Source organism: Acanthaster planci, unplaced genomic scaffold (assembly GCF_054643075.1).
Source record: "Acanthaster planci isolate LZ-2023a unplaced genomic scaffold, COTS_SCS Contig10, whole genome shotgun sequence".
Lineage (NCBI taxonomy): Eukaryota > Metazoa > Echinodermata > Asteroidea > Valvatida > Acanthasteridae > Acanthaster > Acanthaster planci.
In genome coordinates, this window is record NW_028257634.1 from 129,912 (window position 1) to 152,681 (window position 22,770).

Consider the following 22,770-nt stretch of genomic DNA (forward strand, 5'->3'; position numbering starts at 1 on the left):
TCAGTTCCACTTTGAGAATGTAAAACAAATGCATCATGAGGATGGTACACAAATCATGTGATTTAATGATGATACAGCTCTCGTTTCCACAGAGTTCCTTGACCTTGTGGCCGTAATAGGGGCTTTATAGCACAAAAACAGAGAAAAAATGGGTACATGTAGATGACATTGTTGGCAAATGACTGCGGCCATCTGCCTGAAATTCATCAGGACTTTACTCTGGTTCAACTTGGGACAGTTCAACTCTATCATATGATCCAGTATTGATCAACATTTTCGATGGAAAGGCAATGCCAAGTCGCTCTCACTGTCTGACATCTTTTAATTCACGGTTAAGTGCGAGCAAGCACAGCGCCCATGCATGAGGGCGTGTTCATCCTGAAATAATGGAACGGTTGTATAATTGCAGAGCCGTAGTGTGATCACATCAAAACAGACCCTTTTGCCTGATATGAAGGAGGACTTCAACTTATGCCTTTGACATCAGTGATAATTTTTGTGCAGTTTTACCTACTAGATTGTTTTAATTATAACTAATTTGGTAAAGGTTTAAATTGTGAATTACCAATGTGATTGATCTTTTAAAATGTATAGTGTGTGTGAGGTGCTGTTAGGGTGTGGCCTTGGGTGTGCCTTATGAATGGTTGGTGTGTGGACCAGTTCAGATCAATTTTATTATTAACCCCTTCGCGCCGGGAAGTGGCAAGAGCTGTGCCTGGAGAAAAGTCTAATAACCGGGAAGCGGCTGTAGCTGCATACCACACCTGTAACTTTTATTCAGTGTACACCTTTAATTACTGGGACCTTTGCATTGAATGGAAATCTGGGGCATCTGCATGTACAATAATGCTTGTGAGAAAGATTGAATTATTTTAAAGGTGAAATACTTAGATGCCAAATAAAAAAACGACAGTCAATGAGTGATTTACAAGAGATCTGCAAAAAAAATTTTTTTAAAGAAATTACATAAATACATGTATATTAGTCACAGAAGAATCGATGGAGGCATTCTATCAATTTATGAAAATAATTCTTTAACCTGTGTGACATCATGCTTAGCAAATAGGATGAAAACAGTTTATTCACAATTAGTAAGAACACTTTAGTATATGTACACATTACAACATTGATTTACAGTTTCAAATATTGGAAAACACATAGTCTCATCAGTTACATGAAAAGTAGATTGGCTGTTTGGAAGATAACCTTCTGGTTAACTAAGAACACAAATGATCTTAGTACATGTACTCCCAGTATTAAAAGCGTAATTAATTTGTTCGAATAATGTAACTTCCACATCCTTCAAGTTCACATGCACTTATTTGATGAAAGTGTGCACGTGATAACTTAGTCTTTCCAATACATATTCTACAAAACTCATAATTTTTATTTGCTTTGATTACAAGAATGGAAGTGCTTTAAATGAAGACACAGATAACCAACATCTAAAGTCTTATCTTCAAAAGTAGGGGTTGTATTATCGCCAAGTTGCCGATCTGCATCTCATCTTCTATCTTTTGCTTTTTTATCAATGAATTAAAACACATCGGAAAACAGTCAAGACAGCATGTACATGGATTCTGTACTAGTTCTGGCCTTTCATTCTCAACGTGTGAGTATACATGTAATAAGGAAGACTACTGCGTAACTCATGAATGATCGAGCTATCTCCAAATGCAACCAAAATTGATGCAATACGTGAATAAGTTTTCAAATGTAGAATGGTTTGTAATGAATTACTTGTATCACACAATCTGTTGAATAATATAAATCATGAAACAAATCATGTAGGGAAACTGACTAGGTGCTTATGAATGATTATAAAGATGAACAAAGAAATTGGTTGGAGCGGGATTTGAACCTGCGGCCTCTGGAATACCATACCAGTATTCTACCAACTGAGCCACCCAGCCCTACAACAATGTATGTTGGTGGCTCTTCCCATTTGTCAATATCTCTGTGGGGGGGGAGGAGTGCTAGCCAGAAGCCAATAGACCTGAAACACCATGTAGCCAGTGATCACTTAAAGAGGATATGGCTTTTTTTAACACAAATCATAAAACAAAGATATTGACAAATGGGAAGAGCCACCAACATAGGGTTGGGTAGCTCAGTTGGTAGAATACTGGTATGGTATTCCAGAGGCTGCAGGTTCAAATCCTGCTCCAATCAATTTCTTTGTTCATCTTTATAATCATTCATAAGCACCTAGTCAGTTTCCCTACATGATCTGTGTAATGATTTGAGCCACTTTCAAAACATGCAAACTGATGTTATAAGGATATACTCAGCTGAATTTAGGCAAATCAAAAGTACGTTTTTTTTTCATATTGTTGCAAATGTAACACACTGATAAAAATAAACCTGCAAAACTGTCATGCAAGTGACACAAAAGCTCCCCTATAAAAGTAACCGATTAAACAGGATATCATGGAAATATGGAAATTATTTTTAATTGGAGGGTCTTTCTACTAATTGCTTTAATGAACACAAATTCATATATGAAGGAAAGAAAACACTTTCATAATTATTTTTTGTTTGTATGTGACTTTTTACGTGACTTTCGGGTCAGCTACCCGAATCAGATCTACTTCAGACATGTTACAGAGTTGGTGCCCCTGCAAGAGATGGTCCCAGAAGAGATTCATCAATGTGACATCATCAACTGTCAAGTTACGTCACAATAATTAAACTTGCAGTTTTCCCCATTGTTTTTGTACACATTTTTCTTCATCCCAAAAAATTTTGGACTTTTTTTAATCTGATTGACTTCAGACGTTATAGATACTGGTGTGTTATAGATAAAAAACCAAGAGACATCACGATGACTTCATCAAGGTGCACTCTTCAAAACTCTATATCTCCTGAAGTATCAGTCTGATTTCATTTAAATGTTGCAAGCAGTTAAAGAGGTGTTACAGACAAAACGTGAAGTTACTGCATGATGATGTCATACCAGTCACATGACATCACACAAGAGCATATTTTACTTTAAAGACCTCTATCTAAAGAAGTACTGGCCCAGTCAGGTTCAGACTTGGCATGCCATAAACAATGACATGATAGATTAATACTGAAATTCCTTTATGACGATGTCTTGTGACGGCATCACATTAAAGGTGTACCACTCATACTCCCTATCTTCTTGTCCAATCAGGTCAAAACCTTGTAGGAACTTAGAAAGATATGTTATAGATGAAAATCAGTTGTTTTCAACTTCATTTGTGGATTTCTTTGAGAATTACACAGAAATCATATGAAGTCCACTGCTCTCACCCTACCCAAACAGTCGTTACTTTTGCCATCCATTAAAATTCTTGTCATTTTTGACATCTTCAAATTTCTTGAGTTTTCATTTTGCTATACCTTCTGTGATGACCTGATACACTGTAATGTACAGTGTATTATAATAAAGTCCTTTTCATTATGCAGTGTTGATTTGTCCATTCGGTGTGTTTGGCTGTGTTGGGTCCAGCCAAAATTCTCAAATGCCTTCGACAGGTATTGAAAAATGTCAAAAATGCATTTTCAGTAAATGTCTGTCAAGAAACTTTGCTTCAATCACTTAAAAATGGATTGATGTAATGACCTTCGGCAAACAACACTTGTAAAATTTGAAGCCGGTGACATCAGACCAGAAGTTATCATGAAAAGACCTGTTATTTTTCAAAAATCCCTCAAAAATGAATCCTGAGAGCTGGGATCTTGAACTGTCCATTTAATGATAGAATAAACATTAGCATAAACTGTCTTAGGCATTTGGGTTGTCTTATTGTTCATATGCATGCCCTGCCGAATGATCAGATGATAAAAATACCTGAACAGAAGTTTGCCTTTTGAAAACCTACTCCATTGTATATGCATTGTGTGTGTGTACAGTATGTACATGCATTCACTTGAGATCATTCTCCTTGGAATGGTTCCAGACTTGTCACAATGAACCAAATCGGCACTTGGTGAAATGGTTAGATGTAGGACTGCTGACTTAGGGACTTGGGTTTGATTCCTGCCAGTTGTAGAGTCTTTTTTCCTACTCAAAAGAGGTCACCGAAACAACTCTGCAATACCTACAAACACAAGCCTCATTTGTATCACACAGGTACTTGTATTTGGTATATTTAATCACTTTTGAGGGAAAAAAGATCATTTGGATTTCAAAAACTAACATTAAATATCTGGAGGCATTTAGTAAGTCTTGAAGTTTCAACAGTTTTACACAGTTCTGTGGTGAGTTTGAATGTCTACAAAGCAGAGAACGTAAAAACAATTACAAGGGAAAGTGTTCACTCTAAACTTTGCTCCATGCTGTAAATTACTTCTCTTTTGTTACTTTTCAGTGATGAATGGAGGCGATGGAAAGATCACAACTGTCAACCTAATTTTCGACAGGTATCATATCATGCCTATTACACCTTACCAGGTGACCAATGACATGTACATAAACAAGGTTTAAAGTCAATAATTTCTTAAATTCTCTGTGCTTTTTTAAAGCCAGCCTGTTTTGGATCACATTGAATTGTATGCAAGCACATCTATGTGCCCTGAGCACATGCATTACACCTCAACCTGTCACAAGGGTCTGTCAATGTATTTATAATATTGCTTGAATTATTTGTTTTCACTTTAAAATTGATATCCCTGATATCACATTTTAATCATATCAAAATCTCACAAATCTTGAAAGTGGAATAATACCAGAAATACCAAGAGCAAGTCACACCATCAACAAAGAAAATCTCCAGTCTGTGGTGTTCATTTACCAGATAGCACTACGTGTCCGTTATTTCGCTAATGCCATATCACTAAAGACTTGATCACCTGTGGTGTGCCCCCATCTACCACAATACAATGTTGTATCACCGCCATGATCATCCTTCTTTTTCTTAATTGTACTGTAGCTCAGGGACACGTGTACTTATACCTCTTGAATTTGTCGGGATCCTCACCTCTCTTCTGTATAATCTTTGATCAACTGTACTAGATCAGATTAAGTTGGATTATTTTTATATAGCATTGTTATTTCTATTTTATGATGCTTGTAAGAATAAAGTGCCATTGTAATTGACTCATTACAACCTCAACCTGAGCAATTCCCTGCTCTCTAGCAAACCTTATTGCCATCGCAGCCCATTGTAGCTCGCACTCAGTGGCTCCGTGACTGCATTGAAGGAAGCTTTGTGCATGCCACGGCTAAAGCTTGGCTTTTGCCGCCTGCCTAATTGCAGCACTTGTGCGCTGCTCACATGCTGACTGACATGCGTTTCCGATGCAGTGCTGGAAGTACTGTTTTGTGTCACCAAATTTCACTTGAATGTTTTAAAAAAGGAAAGGTTAAGTAATGAAAAGGCAAACAAAAACACCCATATTATATATATATATTTTTGTTAGTCTCAGACATTTGGAAATACAAAATGGTGTACCCTGAAGCAATTAAAAGGGAATGATGTGGCCAAACAGGATAACCCCAGACCCGGCAAATTGAGCAAGCACAGGGCTGTGCTGTTCGTGCCGCGGTGTGCATGGAACGGATGAATTGTCTTAAAAAGTACTCAGTTTTGGTGGGTTATGTTTTATTTATCAGTAGGATAGAAATTTTACGTAAGAAAAAATATGAAATCTCAGCAAACTAATGATTTTTAGAGAAATTTATTCTTGGATATAAAGAAATAACCACTTAAAACGTCTCCAATAGCCACTGCAGAGGCAAGTAGGATTACTTGTGCACTGCATGTATTTGTGGGCAAAACGTGGGAACTTCCATTGGTTCGAAATCCGGTGAACTCAAATTTGTTATTCATTCCCCCAAGGTTCAAGTTACCAAGAGTTTACTGTATATAAATGCACATTTGTGCATACCCTGGCTTCACTGCTCCTTTGTGTGTACCAGTTGTGTTTGTCCTATCTTTACATTAGTGCAATAGGGACCTAGTTTAGCACATGCTGTGGGAATTTGTGATTCACCGAGTGAGTTCAGTGTTGGGCCCCATTTTGTGTAAAGTGCAAGTTCTTCCCTGTGTCCACCATGTAAGGATAGTTTGTATTTTCAGTGGTGACAATAGGTGGTGCTGCATTGACATTGGAGGTCACGAATGGTCAACGAATGGTCGTCTGCCTTTGCAACATTTATTGCAGTATACACAAGTAAGTTCCCCGGTGAAGTAGCAAAGCTCCTGAAGTATGGTGAAGTTAACCACTAAAGTGCGAATGAAGGGGGGCAATTTTAACCTCTATGGTGTGACATTTCGAAAGCTCCTTCAAACCATAGAGCTTTCATTTGATCAGTTCCGCACTGAGTTGTACCTTAAAGCCTTTCATTGTTGGCCCCATTTCACTGGCGGTTGTAGGCAACAACAACGCTCCTCACAAATCTGCTTTCAGTTCCTTCGAGGGCAGTACTGCAACGGGCTGCTAGACGCAGCTGCCGTGGAAGCACATTTGCCGTGCAATAAAATATCTAAGGCCATCACCGCTATTGATCGTAGGCCTATATTGACCAAGAGCAAGATCACTCTGAAAGAGCTATGGTCAATCATTGGCCTCTTGAATTTTGCATGCAAAGTGGTGGTTCCTGGCCGGGCATTCTTACGTCGTTTTATTAATGTAACAATCAGGGTGACAAAACCACACTATCGTATACTTACAAGATTCGTTGCTTGTCTTACACCATTTTAATGGCAGAGCGTTCTTTCTCCCAGATCAGCGGTTACTGGCCGAAGCCTTACACTTGTGTACAGATGCCGCAGGTTCCATAGGGTATGGGCCATCCTAGGTCATAAATGGTTTTATGGTAGATGGTCATAAAGTTGGATAAGCGAAACCATACACTAAAAAAGTTTTTCCCCATTTTTGCCACAGTACTGATTTGGTTAGAGTCGTTAGTGGATGCCCATATAATAATACACACAAACAACCAGGCACTGGTCTGTTATCAGTGCCAAAACCTCAAAAAAGTGAAAGCAATGTCACTTGTGTGCAAGTTTGTAGTGCATTGCATGCCACACAACATTGAGTTCGAAGTGGAACGTGTTCATGGTTACAAAAACATATTAGCCAATAAACTGTCTCGCCTGCAGGTCCATGTGTTCAAAGCTCTAGCCTCATGGGCAGCAGACAAGCCAATCAAGCTACCAGAAACTCTCCAACCTCAGAATTGCTTCCTGAGCTCATGTCCCTCCTTATAGGATCTATGGCTCCCTCCACACGGAGGACATATACCAGGGCCCATCAGGTTTTGGCAGATTTTCTTTCACAGTTTGGTTTTAGTCAAATGCTGCCAATTCCCCTAATCATAATTGCATTATCTGTGGCTCATTTACATAAATGTTCCTATGCAACCAGTACAGTTCTTACATGTCTGCGGTTAGTTTCTTCCTAAATTGCATAATGTGCCAGATCCTGCACATACCTTTCTTGTTCAGAAAGCTGTGGCAGGTGTCTAAAAGGTAAATCTCAATTTGACCTCAGACTGCTAACCCTCCTGATACCCATGCAGATGACAGATGCCCGAGAGCATTGTTCCCTCACAAGAGGTCATGTACAAAAGCATGCTTTAACTGGCTTTTGCAGCACTCCTACATGTGGGAGAGTTAAGTGTTTCAAATAGTTAAACAGCAAATGTTTTGAAGTTGGATAATGTTATGCTTAGCCATGACGTGGGGGGGTTGAAGTTGGTTTGTCGGAACTTCAAACATTCACAGGGCAGACAAGGCTGTATTGATATTGCATGACAGAATAATGTACACGGTCCAGTCCAAAGTTTGTTGACATACTTGGAAAGGCAAACATCTTTCAAATTGGTATTTCTGTACTGCTGGCCCAACAGGCAGCCTGTCAGTCGGAGAGCATGTACTTAGACTCTGAGGTCAACACATATTCATGTAGGTTTAAACCCAACAATTAACACTGCCCATAGTTTCCGTAAAGGGGCGGCATGCCATGCAGTTTCCCTGGGATACTCAGATGCTCAAATCAGGGAGAAGGAGAAGGGCGTGGCAAAGGAAATGGGCACAAGGTAAAACTAAAGAAAAATAAATTAGAACATACTCACAGAAAGACTGCGCAAAGCATTGAACCCTTTCTAGAAAAATTAATTGTAGTGGTGGTGTAAAGTAATAGCGAAAAGATATTTCATTCAACTAAGGATCCTGCAGCAGGAACTAAAATGAAAATAAGGGAACCAAATCACACCACCATCCACTACAATCCCCCAGCTGTAAGTCCACACCTAAACCTAACAGGCAGCTTTTATAAGCCTGAAGAGAAAGTTATGTAAGAAATGTTGCACCACTGCTAATAGAAACAAAAAAAGGAATTCTTAAGACTGCAATGAACAAACCAAATTAGCATAACTGGGGAACACAGAGCCAGGCCAGGGCTCCAGGGTCAAATGAAATATCAAAAGATTAATGAACAAGAAGGGCCTGCAGTATTGTGGCCAGACCACTGACATTTTAGAGGAACGTACTCTTTAACTTAACAAAAGGAAAAGACCCAAATTTTGTTACAATACTTTGTAACACGTTTCTGGAAAAGTTTACATATGGTACAATGTTTGTTTGGTATTTACTCTTGTGACACATGAACAAATATTAAGAAAACAAGATAAAGAAAATATAATTAGAAAACAAAATTTAAAGAAGACATAAAGGACTCCTGAACCCCAAGCCGAATTTGCATCTAAACTAACAATGTGCTTTATTTATGTGTTTGGGTACCGTGTGTCTGTAAACCTCGTGGTTTCAAATTGCTTTTGGGCAAACTTATTCAGAGTGTGGGCATTCCCAGATTTGCCCACTGTAGCTACTTCAAGGTCCCACCAAGCTACATTCACGATAAACCTGAGACTGACAAGCTTTGAGGTATCTTGGGTTTCTTCTCCAGTCTCAGCGCCTCTGATGAAAACAAGGAAAGGAATGTGCTTCTAGGCTCTGACTGCCCCTGTGGCCTCCTGTGACATATGCCTTGTAATGGAGTCATCAGCATTTTCCCAATGAACTCTCTATTTCTGGTATTAATTAATATACTATGGTTTGTCCCACTGTACTCACAGGCTATGCTCCCATGTACCTCAGTGTATCTGAATCTGTAGCTTGCGGGCTCTTGAATTTCAACCCCCGACAGCCATGCCACCCCAGACAAGCCTGCCACCCTCATTAGAATCATGCAGAGACAGGCCACCCTCTGCAACCTTTCCTTGGGCTGTACATCTTCAAATGTTACCGAATAAACAGAAGTCACCGCTCTTTTCCACTGAAAGAGGTTTCAACCCTTACCACCCCGGCATGTGAGCAAGACCAAGGCTTTTTAGTGCCCTCAACATGGCATCGCATATACAACTAACTGAACAATACTACTGATATCAGCAATCGACATTATCCCTTTCCTAGTAAGAGCTCTCAGATTAACTTGGCAGCACTGTAAACATTGGTTAAATGGTCCGTTCTTCCATCATGCTTGCCTGTCACTATCTCCTATAATCTGGAACCCCAGCTCCCTGCCCCACTGTCACATACCCAGGATCCTCCAGTGGCACCTGTCAGTGTTGTAGTCGAGACCATCACAAGACCAGATACAAGACCACACACAAGACCAGACACAAGACCAGACACAAGAAACAGTGTGAATGACAAACAAATTCTTTTGTTGCAGTTCATTTGAATAACTGTGAATGAAATTCAGACTGGAGGTCTTGTGTCGGTCTTGTGTAATCTTGTGAAGGTCTTAAGTGGTCTCAACTACAACACTGGTACCTGTCCAGGTTGACACTGACTGCTTCCACCTTCGTTGAATCATGAAGACACTGCATTCATGCCCATAGCTGATGGTGATACCTATGGGAAGATTTCTGTCAAGCAGCCTTGCTTGGCGAAGCCAAAATATGTGTCACATGAAGATGACTCTCTCCTGCTACCCTTTGTCCACCTGAATAGGCTCTGTCTACTTCAGTGGGATATGATAAAAGCCTTTGAGCTACTTTCTAATTCTCTAGTCTATAGTGACATTCATTTAAACACCATACTACATGTACCTCATGGGAGAAAATACAGTATGGAGTCTTTCGCTAAAGCCAAAACTTGATGGCCTTAACCCAGCACAATCTTCCACCTCTTGCTGATTCCCAGAGGAGGATGTTGCCAAATTTTTCTGACCTCTGACCCTCTCCCTGATGTGGCCAATGATAGCATTTTGGCTGGCACTTGCAAGTCCAGCAAGATGTGGCTCTACATTGACAAAAACAGGGCTCCCACTGACAAATTGCTCCTCAAATAAGATAAGGCTTCTCCCGAGGTATTTGAATCAATATGTTCTTACTCTTTTTATCAGAGGGCCTGACATACACATCCATGGAGAATTGATCGTTTCTGAGTTTTTGCCTATAATATTAATAAATCGCACACTTATTTCTTCATTGTGGTAAAAATATATATGCATTTACAGTGTGTTAAGGTAATAAGGTCAGTACGGGTAGCAAAACCTTGAAAACGTACATGTAGTTAAGGTCAGGCATGGCATTACAAAAAAACAAACTAAAACAGAACAAACAATGGAACACAAAGAGGGAAGATATCTATATGGAAATTGTGAGCATAACATGAATGCATGCACTATGAGTTGGATCGCAAAACAAATTTTGAGAGACTAGGATGCAAGTATACCACATAAGATAAATACTCTACAGTGCTAAGAAGGAGGGCTTCTTGATAGCTTCAAGCAATCATGCTGATTTCTCTCCTGCTGTCTGACTACCTATGTTCAATTCTTTTCGACACAAACTTCACTCCATCACAACTGTCGATTTTTGTTAGGACTGTACTCGATCTCAAGCAGGGTATTTTCTTACCCAAGTTTGGCTCACACTTCTCACCTTCAGTAGTGATGAGTACCAGCCATCCTCTTGCATCAATACATGATGGCCTGCACTTGGCTACTTCTGGGGCTTGGCCTCATGGCCAGCATGTGGACCTAGTCCTATGATGTTGCTTGTGCATTAGACCACTGTAGCTGCACCTTCCATCTTGTTCTGATTCTGCCACTGTTTTACCCCCCACTGTTTTGCTTGTGCTTAAAAAAAAACACATCACAAGGGGCCTTCATTTTTAATGGTTGCCACCAGAGATCACAATCATCAATGATGTATTGACCTTGGGCTGGTCAGTATCTCTGCCACCACACTAAGCCTTGGACTTCTGGGACCCGCAATTTTGGGCCCACACACCAATGCCTTGGAACTCGGAGCATTATGTAATGCCCTTCAAAACATTCAGTCCATCATCAAGGGAAAGTTATGTTGATATGCTCAGATGATTGACTTACATGTATATTTATCAACTGACATGGTGGCACTCACTGACCCAGCCTGTGCCCGGAAATGTGACATCTACTCCAATGGTAATAGCAAACATGGTGGATCTCCAAGCCATTCACATCCCAGGCTCCTGGAACAAACAGATGGATGCTCTGTCTTGGGGACGGTTCTCCCCCTTCATCAAGACCCTTCATCAAGACCCTTCATCAAGACCCTTCATCAAGAAGTGATCCAGGTGATCTTCGCTGCTCTCAACAGACATCACATTGACCTTTTGAGTCAAACGGAAACACCCCCTATTGCTATTCTACACCATGCTTTCTCACCCACATGCATGGGCAACAGACACTCCAATGATAAATTGGAACGAAATGTTCACATATGCATTACATTGATATTTCTAATCCTATGGTCCCTACTGAACCAAACAAAAGAAGACCAATGTCATGTCTTCATCACTCCCTCCTGGCCACGCCAGGCATGATTTTCTTGGCTGACCAGACTCTTGAATCACCAACCACTGATTTCTCTGAAATGACTTAACATTCTTTGCCAACCCTCACCCAAAACACTTGACCTTCTAGCAACAGTGCAACAATGCTTTGAAGAGGGAGGCTTTTCATCTGCCCTCAAGATCTACAACAATCGCCTGCAACATGTCGCTATGTTGTGTCCAGAATGATCTCCATCTCCAACGGATCCGTCTGTAGCTGTTGTTGCTGGCCTCTCCTTAATTTTTATAATTCAAGCCTACAAACTGCAATAATCTGCACTTACCACTTCGCCATCACAGTAATTCACAAAGGATGGTGATGGTTCTGCTGTTTCAAACAACTTAGCCCTCAGACATCTATTTGGGATGTCCATTGAATGTCCACCCAGTCACCACCTACATTCAATTTTGGGACCTGAGTTGGTTCTTCAGCTCGTCACAAGACCAACCTTCAATCCAATCGGCCAGGCCTCATGCATGTGAACATGAAGATGGCATTTTTGCTAGCAGTAGCAAAATATTGTTGAAGGAGAGAACTTCAAGCATTGTCCGTTGCTGAGCACCACATTGACATGAACAAGCTACCTAAACGAAAGCAAAGCAGGGACCAAGAGGGATGCCAATTTCGCACACTTAGATGCTATATACGGATGTACTTTTTGAAAGCATCAGACTGCCACCTACCCTTCTCCCTGATTTGAGCATCTGAGTATCCCAGGGAAAATGCATGGCATGCCGCCCCTATACGGAAACTATGGGCAGTATAAATTGTTGGGTTTAAACCTACATGAACAAGTGAACATTCATGTAAATGAGCCACAGATAATGCAATTATAATTAGGGGAATTGGCAACATTAGACTAAAACTGAACTGCAAAAGAAAATCTGCCAGTACCTGGTGGACCCTTGTATATGTCCTTCCTGGATTCTACAAGGAGGGAAATGAGCTCAGGAAGCAATTCTGATATGTTTTCGTAACCTGAAAAATGTTCCACTTTGAACTCAATGTTGTGGAGCATGCATTGCACTACAAACTTACACACGATTGACATTACTTTCAGCATCTGCTAACAACTCCGACTAAATACCGCACCACAGTATTGCAGCCAACAAGGGGAAAACTCTTTCGGCATTATGGTTTTGCTAATCCAATTTTCTGGCCATCTACCATAAAGCCGTTTATGACCTAGGATGGCCCATACCCTATGGAACCTGCTGCATCTGTATACAAGTGTAAGGCTTTGGCTGGTAACCACTGATCTGGGAGAATTTTAGGAGCTCTTAGCATCAAAAAAGGGCATTGTCGTGCATTAACCATTTGCTGCTAGTGGCAGTTATTAATGTTGATCATGCTGGGGCGGGATAATTATCATTTTTTTCTGTTTTCAAAATTCTTTAAAAATTCCTATCTTCATTTACTGGACACTTGCACCCACACGAAGGACTGTCTGGTGGCCACTCTAGCCTGACAGACAAAATCTAATGATTCCTGAGTATTTCAGCCAGGCCTGCAACCTTGTAAAATGGACCCAGATTGTGCAGTGTTATATATGTAATTAAAGGGAGATGGAATTACAGGGCAATTGATCCTTGCTTCAATAAACCTAACACCACACATGAAAGTGGATTTTATCCAGTTAAGACTAACTAGCTGATTATCTAAATAATCTCAAGGTGTGACTTTTTGGAATGTGCACAAAAATTGTTTAATGTGAAGAGTGGTAGGTCTACTTTAGTCTTGGTCCCATTGCTCTAGGACTTACGATTCACAAGTACAATTTGCCCTAATTAACATTCATTAGCGAATTATTTAATGGATCTAATTGATCCAGCCTTTACCTTCCCAGGGCATCCTGAAATACATTTTTTTAAAATCTAGCAGTAATCTGCCACAAAATCATTTTCTTGCAGGCTGATTAGGTTTATTTCAGTATTATCAGTGTATGCTGAATATCGTCGTCCTGAAAGCATAATTCCATGAAAGACTCCTGGGCCATAGTCAAATGACCATGACATTTTGTTCTGCAGAAAATCTTCAATGCGTCACTCCAAACAAAAAGGTCTTGTCACGCCAGAAACCAAAAAACACACATAGAAAGCACCTAAATAGAGCATATAAAAAGCTCATAACAGAGCAAAATAAAAGGGTGCTAAATAGGGGACTGAAGGATGTACAAAGTATGGTAAACCAAAGGAACTGATGAAATTGCGCCCACAACTCATATGTGCATAAAAAACACTAAGCAAAATCAGTAAATGTGTGCATAAAAGCTCCATGGGAGCAGAGAGGCACAATGGCCTCAAGAGTATGATTGAGGAAACTCTGCAGTAGCCTGGAACCAGTTGCAAGCAACTGTAAGGGTTTCCCAAGCCCAGCAGTGTTACCGGTTATCCCAGCATATGATATCAATGTCTAATCAATTTTTTTATTATTTATTATAATTTTTTTTTAATAATAGGCTTGGGAGGTTCCGTCGGGTACCCGGTTCTACCCGGTTCCAAAACCGGGAACCGGCTCCGGGTATCGATATTGTCCAGAATCGGGTACCCGCAGAAGCCTCGGTTAGCGCGGTTCCCGCAGTACCGAAGCCTTAGCGCGGTTCCCGCAGTACCGAAGCCTTAGCGCGGTTCCAGTAGGCTAGTGAATCCATGCCCACAGTACCAAAGCCTCACTTCACCGGTTCTGGTACCGAATTTGACCACTGAGCGAGTACCTATGTGAAGGCCAGACGTAAAACCAGACCCCAGCCTATTTAGAAAACATCTGTTACTGATCGGCCGCCCTCTGAAGAGACTTGACAGACAAGCATTGTATATGATCTGCTGCACCTCTGCGGTTGAGCCGCAGACGCCTGGCAGTGGCCCTGTACCATGGATTATGTAATCAACTTTCTAAGAAGACGAACCCAGGATCCTTCTGGCCGGGTTCACAAGTGTGCTGGGTCGGTCATCTATACAATATCATGGGGCATCATAACAGCTATTACTTTAATTGTACACTACCAAATAAAAGAAGGAAAACAGTGACATGACACTCACACAGCATTGACAGGCACTTCATAGGCGACTGTTTGTTTGTTTAATAAAAAGGAAACTGAGGAGTCAACAAGAATTTTTTTCTGTTTTTTTTCTTGGTTGAATCACTTTAGTTTCATCGCAAATCATAAATTGGCATGAGGAGGCTGGTCAGAGGCTGCCTGGTGCTGATCGCCAAGTTGCTTGTTCGTTTTCGGTGGCCCCTGCATGGATGATGGATAGTGTTGTGTCAACCCGCGATACTAAAATAATCAGCCAATAAAAACATCACCGCGATACCACATGGTTCCATCCGGGGATTTGCTGCTTTATCGTCTTGCCTTATATGGAAGGCGGGGGCATGGTTTTTTGCAAAAATGAACGGAGATGATGAGCACGCAGCTAGCAGGCCCCAGGATAGTGGCGAATGCGCGCGCGCCACTAGACGTATGTGCCTGGTTGACTAGACTTTATTAGAAGCCTCGCATGAATGGAGAAAAATGACACTCTGTTTGGTCTTTGCATCTTTCACATGGGGCTGCCGGCCACCGCAAAAACGAAGTAGTAGCACATGTGTTAAGTCTATGGAATGTTGCATATGCATAACTGTCGCTTCTCCAGGCCGCATGATGCATGCTGCGTGCTGCTTTGGCTGACGATGTCAAGCGTGAGCGGCTGCCAGCTTAGTGTGCCTGGCCCGGCCAGCTAGCTACGGCCTGACCGCGGTGCGGTGCACAGGTGCAGCCTTTGACACGTAGCACAAAATACAGGAGCACATCGTGATCGCTCTGTTTGTTTGAGTCCGTCCGGCCATTGAGCTGACCGAGGGTTGCGCAAAAAAAACCCTGCCGTGCCAGTAAGAAGCGAATTATTTCAAGAGACATATGACGTAATGTACACATTTAATTACCAACATTTCTCATGCATATTCTATGATCGTACAAGTAAAAGATAATGGCAGACATTAGAAATACCTTTGACCTTAAATTCTTATGTTTTTCTTCAAATTACCCGGAACCGGTTTTGACTCGGAACCGGTTATTTGTGCGGTACCGGAACCGGTTCCGTCAACCGTGGAACCTCCCAAGCCTATTTAATAATAGGCCTGGGACCAAAATTAATTGAAATCATAAAGCCAACTAAAAGAAACACAACAAGCTGGAACGTAAAAGGCTTGCTGCATTGATCCTCAACTAAAAGTATTGAACTGAAGCCTACAAATAGGCCTCATATATGGAGTGAAACATTAATTTAACCACTTCCCGCTGGGGTGCCCGGTTTCGGGCACCGTGTGTTTATATGCAGAGCCAGGGTGCCTGGTTTCGGACAAAAGAGCTGGTCTGTGTAACAAAAGACTGTACTCGGAACAAAGGACTTGCTGCTGGGGACTGCCATCATTTTTCGACTTTCATTTTTCAAATGTAATCTGGTACTGTTTTGACAGAGGATACCACTGTTTTAGGCATAGCGCGCCCGCGGATTAGCACTTTGGACAAAAGTGGTCCAGGGCCCATTGATGAGTGGCACAGCACCGCTGCTCGCTAATCCAGCTGCGTATGAAAGATGCAACTGGCATTCACCGGGACAAAGGAAATTATGCAACACCTCACAATTCTGGGCTCTCTTTTACAGGGCTGCAGGCCTGAGCTGAATACTCAAGCTTCAGTGAAGGTTGCCTGTCAGATTAGAGTAGCCGTCAGACAGTCGTTTGTGTGGGTGTAAACATCCAGTAAATTGACCTTCATTGGCAGCACAGCTCCTCCTATGGACACAGAACTGGCACATTATACAAAATGGGACTAAAAGGTGAATCCCCAATTTTCACAGCATGTTCTCGACACCAAAAGTACAAAGAAGCGTAAGGAAAACTGCTCAGTAACAGCGAAACTCAAGCAAGATTTTTTGTTGTCTAAAAGGCTGCATGTAATGGCAAATGTGCTGCTGTCACTAGCACATGCAATGAACTCATCGCCTATCATGCATTGTTTATGAACGAAAGTTTCCACCAACCACTGTACATACATCTACTCATCGCATATTGACAGGCATAGCATGAGACTCCCCAGCCAATGACCATGCGCCACCGCCTCACATTGCTTGCAAATTAGGGATCATTGCAAGTTTTGTTTACCAGATGACGTTGCTATGAAAAAACACAGCTGTAACGGATGATAGTCTAACACTTGGGGACCGCGTTCCATAAAGCAGATTAAACTGCTTTGTTTAATGTGCACAAAATCATGTCAAATTTCAGTGAATTTCAATGAATGGTGAAAAAAATGATAATAAATAAATTGACTTCAAATCAAGAAAGATGATCATTGCGGCAATGCCGCATTGCATTGTGGTAAAATGAGGGTGCACCACACTTGATCAAGTTTTTAGAGTATGGCTGACTGGGGTGAGAGAAAAAAATGCACATGTAGTGCTATTCAGGTTAGCATTCGCAAGTAGACTCAACCATCACTTCCGGGGGAAGGTATTTTTAGTTTATATGGTGATTACATTTGTTTTGAAATTGTAAGTGCAACAGAGTGGCTACTTGTGTCTGTGACTGAAATCAGAAACATTACAAAAGTGTAAGCACAGGGTCTTGTGTTCCACGTTCTTACCATTCAGTGGAGTTCATCGTCTCCACTTCCTGGCTGGACTTTTGAAATGGACATACTGTTTTGGCAGCAGTTCTGTTCATATTTGTCAAGCAAAATAATTATAACAAGCAGTTGTAAAGTGCAGTCTATCTAGCAAACTAGTCTGAGGCGCTGTATTATCATTATCCCTACACCTTGGGCTCATGCATTATCTGAACATTCCTGAAACCATCTCAGCTCCCTGGGGAGTATACTAGCCCAGTGTCTGGAATATACAAGCAACCATGTCTGCCCTCACAGGTACCCATTTACTCCTGGGTGGAGAGAGGCACATATGGGAGTTAAAGTGACTTGCCCAAGATCACAACATGCTGTCACCAGCTGGATTCAAAATGGAGTCAGGCCTACCATGGTGGCAGTTTGATTCACAGAGGTATTTATTTATGCACAGTTGTACACAGTATGCTATTCTCTTCAAGAATGAAGTGTTATTTCAAAGTTACGCAAGTTTGAAGTTATCCAGCTTAGAGTTAATGAGAGTTTACTGTACACAGGAATTATTGATATATCAAATGTAGTCAATATTGATTTTTTAGTAAATCGAGTATCAAAAGATCTAATAACAACGAACCCCTGTCATTGATCAAATGTTTTGGCTGTGACGGGCTGTGATGCAATATTTTATTCAAATTTATTTGGAGCATTGTCTGTTTTGGTGAACTCTTTATTTTGTCTAAAACATAAACAGAAAGAGATCATCTGAGACTGGCAAATCACATGTAATGTGAACTCCAAATGTACCTGCACATCTGTTGCTTTACTGGAAACACATGCAGGTGTTCAATCCTTATTATTTACTATTACTGGTTTTTTGTCTTAGAATGTAAAACCAGACCCTACTAAATCCTGTGGACCATACCACCCATTTAATTCAAGTTCATGTCATCGACCACGCTACAATGAAGAAGTAACCAGAGGCAATCATGACACAATCGGAATGATAGTCGTTGATAAAAATGGCAACATTGCTGGTGGTACAACTACAAATGGGGCTAATCATAAAGTACCAGGGTAAGTAAACTATACAATTGAACTATATTGTTTCTCAACAGTGAAGCTCATACTGCATTCAAGAATACTCATGTTCATACTGTGGTGATCACATTTAGAGGCACACCCTCTAAAATCACTGAAAGATTAAGATGTGTGTTTTTATAGATGAACAGTGAACACACCAGTGACAGAAGATATAGACATCTGTTGTCTGGATTCAAAGGCTATTGCTGACTGACTTCAAAAGCAATATATGCAATTCGCAAAGCACGAAAACAAGACTGCCAAATAATCATAATATATCTGACTTAAAAGTACATATATTTCATTAAATAAACAGCGTCAATCAAGCTGTGAAATCTCTGCACCCAGATTTGTTTTGAAAAACACAAAAAATTTCTTATTCTCCAAGGATGGTCTGCCAGTTATTGTACATGTATTATAGAAACTCGGCATGATCCATATGCAGTCAGGAATGCTGCTCTGTTGTGGCCAGCCAGTTGTTGAAAAATCCGACAAGAGTTATTATTATCAGGCTTGTACAGCAGCTTCCACTATGCTTTTGCTTTTAGGAAAGGCTGCATTTATCATGTGCTTAGATAACTCCTTTTGTCGGTATCCTATTCATTGTCTCATTGGACAGGCTGCCCCCTAAAACATTGCTAGATTCCTGGAGACATATTGCAATGCTCTGACAGATGGTCAGTCAGGATAGATAGTCACCCGCGTAATTCACCCTTTATAAACCCTGGATGAGGCTTCTGCATCGGACGTGACAATAGAAGGATATTTGAATATCGGTCACGTTGATAATTTTGATTTTCACCTTTTTGAGATATAGTGATAGATTGGTTGCTGCCCTCATTTTTTCTTTATTTTCATTCTGAGCATCCTGCAGCTGAATGGTACTCAAATAAGAGACTTTTTAGCTCTGCAAGGTAAAGCTGCCACTTCAGTTGTTATATATGGGTAATTATGGTCAGTTCTCTTTTTAACTGGCATTTTTATGGAAAGGTAATGTGACAAATTTTTAGATACTACTTTGGTTTAGGGATAAGGTGGGTCACTTGTAACATCTTCCCTCAGTTTGTCTCATGTCCCATATAAACCACATACTATGTACATGTGTTTTTTTTTCCAGTCGTGTCGGTGATTCACCAATTGTTGGTGCAGGGTGCTATGTTGATAACAATATAGGTGGAGCAGTTGCTACTGGGGATGGTGATGTCATGATGAGATTCCTTCCAAGGTATTTACTGATGTGTGATTCCAGGCAAGCTGAAAAGTTCATGGATTTGACATGCCTGATAACAGCGTATAGGTAGCATGGTATTTGTTAGTTTGATTTTTGGTGGTTTATAAGATTCCCAAAATATTAATGAATTGGGGTAGTCATTGTGACCCTCCTACTGAAATAATTTTATCTATATAACCTGTGCTGTACTATTTTCAAGACATCAACAATTTCCTTTATTTTGTTCAATCTGTTCCACTTTTATGTGTGCAGTGTCGACAGAACCAGCCTGCACACTCTACCTGAGATTGTGTGGGTACTTGTATATGCTTAAAGGTACCATCCAACATTTGTAGCTGGCCATAGAGTAACTGGTGAAATTGTTGAAAAGTTGAAAAATATTTATTGGACTAAGCTCCCTGTAAAATAATTCTCTCAGGCAAGTTGTCATTTGAAGAAAGCAATGCAAAGGGTGATTTCCATCAATGTGTGTAAAGACACATTTTTGAAATTGATCTCAAACATGATGTCGTGCGTTGTTTACCTGTGCTTTTCCTTTGGGGATTCAATGGGTTGCAGACCTATCACTCAAAATGAGTCATACATTGCCACCCCATCTTGATAATCAGAATCTTAGAACAACAGAGAGTGCTCTAACTGTCTCAAGGGATGGAATTTGGCACTAATATCCTGGCTCCTTAATTTTACGAGTTCCTATGGTAGAATTACCTTTTATAGACAATATGTAATGTGAAACAGCGATATACTGAAACACTTGTTTTGTTTAATACAAAAAAAAAATATGCAGCCAGCATGCATAACTCCACACCTTAACTCCAAAACAATGCAGTTCACAACTATAAGGGAAACAGTAACTATGGACATATTTGACACCTAAACTTATCCAAGACTACAAGGGTGCATTTGCACGGTTACTCTTGTTATTCACAAGTAGGATGTGTATAATTGACACTTGGGTACAGGAGTATACTTGCCCTTTAGTGAGAGTATACTCTCGCTGACCTTCGGGTCGTATTTCAGCCAGATTCTTTATGCCAATACATGTACCTGTACTCCATACTCGAAATCAAACAATACATAGACAGAATTTTGACATATCTACATGTCACAAGGTAACAAAATGCACTTAATGCTGACTTAGCATGTTACACTGTTGATAAAAATTCATGAATTTGAATCTGAAAACTAATGCTTGATTCAATAAGTCAAAAATAAATATACAAACAATAGACTTTACAAAGTTACGTGTGCAGCATGTACTTCCACTTATCTAGGAAATGAACCAACATATTTAAACTCCATGTACAGTGGCCATCTTTATCACACATACCATACGCTCTGGCTGTATACTGAAAATTACACTTCAGAGTCTCAAGCTCTGGTAGCTTATCCAGTTTAGTGTGCTAAGATTCAAGAAACTGGTAATCCAACAAATTTAAAACTTGTCCTTGTCTTTTCAAATTACTACGATAATCATATCGCAAATTCATCATTCAAACTTGTTTTTGCGTGATTACACGATGCATTTGATGATTATTTGTTCAGAGTTACAGAAAAACTGCTGGTGTGAAAATACAACTTGACAAATTCAAGTCCTATCAACACATTTTATACCGATTACTTAACAAAACCGTGATTCGCCTTATTTACATAATCAATATTTACATACATGCACACAATACATACATGCCAAAGACTAGGAAAAATACCCTGGTCTTGTGCAGGCCAGACAGGAATCTAGTACACTGAGACTTGGTCTTGAGGTTTCTGTGCAATAAGGCAATAAATCAAGGGTAGATTTAAACCTTCCCAGTTGTCGCAGGTACATTAAGTAATATGTCAATGATTTTTGGAAGACTGCTTCAACAAATATCCAGTGTCAGCAAAAGCACTGGGAATTTGGAAAAGCGATGCATAAGGGGCCAGTCAAAATTTTCAATGTTTTTAAATTTCGACCTTTTTTTGAAATAGTGGGTGGGTGGGTCAAGGAAATAAATTGAAAATCGAAATTCACTTTTTATGTTAAAATCCCCTCAAAATATTTTTCTGATTTCTCAGAAATACATGTAGCCTGTGCACCTGCAAACATTCCAAAAATGCAATCTCTTTCAACTTCGTTCAATGTACAGACAGGTTGACTTTACATGTACACCGTCTCCATGTACATGCACGTATGTTGGAAACATCGTGAAAGGAGATTTTTTATTAGACTTGAAATCTAGGCGCTTGCAGCAATGATCAATAGGCCACACAAATGTGGCAGGGTACCAGGTGTATTAACCTACCGGTAAACAAAGAGAACGTTGAACACCAGTTGTTAATAACGGCACAACTTCATCACTTTGAATTCAAGACTAACCTGACAGCAGCAAACTGCATCCAAATCTGTTGGCTAGAGCTACATGTAGGTCTACGCCTCTGTTCTGCTATACAGTTATGTGCATATGCATGTGCGTGGAGCACGGAGACGCGTTCTAGCCGTAGCCGGGAGGTACATATCGGGGCAGATAAGAAACTGCATGCTGTTGCATGTGTGATCGATCGCGATCATTCAAACCAGAACGGTTGCTTCCATGGACAGACCGTGCGAATGCGAATGTCCCTTGTGATTCAGAAAGTCTGCTGTTCAATGACAGAGAGGACATTGTTAAGTTTCTCAAATGTAACAATAAAGCAAAACTTCACTCTGACTATGTGGGCTACAGAAAGGAGTATGCCTCTCTTATGAAGCATCTGAAGAGAAAACCCCTTTCTTACTTTGTAAGAAAATACATTTCTTTTCTTTATCTTCCTCATCAAAGGAGTCAAGATGAAAAAGGAAATAACAGAATATTAAACCGAATTTCAGTTGCACGGGTTGGTTTTAGCTGTGAGCACCAACACCTACGCTGTTTATTCTATATACAATTCAATAAGTCCTTCGGATACTCCATTATATTTGTTTTTTTTGGGGGGGGGATTTACGCGCAGATAAGTGACATTAAGTATTCGGGTAAATAACAAGCTAAACAGTTGCATGACTAAAGTAGGAAATCGACTGGTGGTTCTCACGACAATA

At 40.4% G+C, this 22,770-nt stretch overlaps 1 protein-coding gene across 9 annotated transcripts in view; it reads left to right on the top strand.

Annotated features, from left to right (window-relative positions):
- The window catches only part of aga (aspartylglucosaminidase), a 172,708-nt gene that overhangs the window by 67,264 nt on the left and 82,674 nt on the right, over positions 1–22,770 (top strand). For 7 of the 9 annotated variants that reach the window (XM_087131729.1, XM_087131730.1, XM_087131736.1 and 4 more), the window contains exons 6-8: positions 4,338–4,389; positions 18,285–18,475; positions 19,599–19,706. In XM_087131729.1, the coding sequence (XP_086987855.1) occupies positions 4,338–4,389; positions 18,285–18,475; positions 19,599–19,706 (351 nt within the window). The remainder of the gene's footprint in view (positions 1–4,337; positions 4,390–18,284; positions 18,476–19,598; positions 19,707–22,770) is intronic. The other 2 variants (XM_087131732.1, XM_087131737.1) reach the window with 2 other exon arrangements.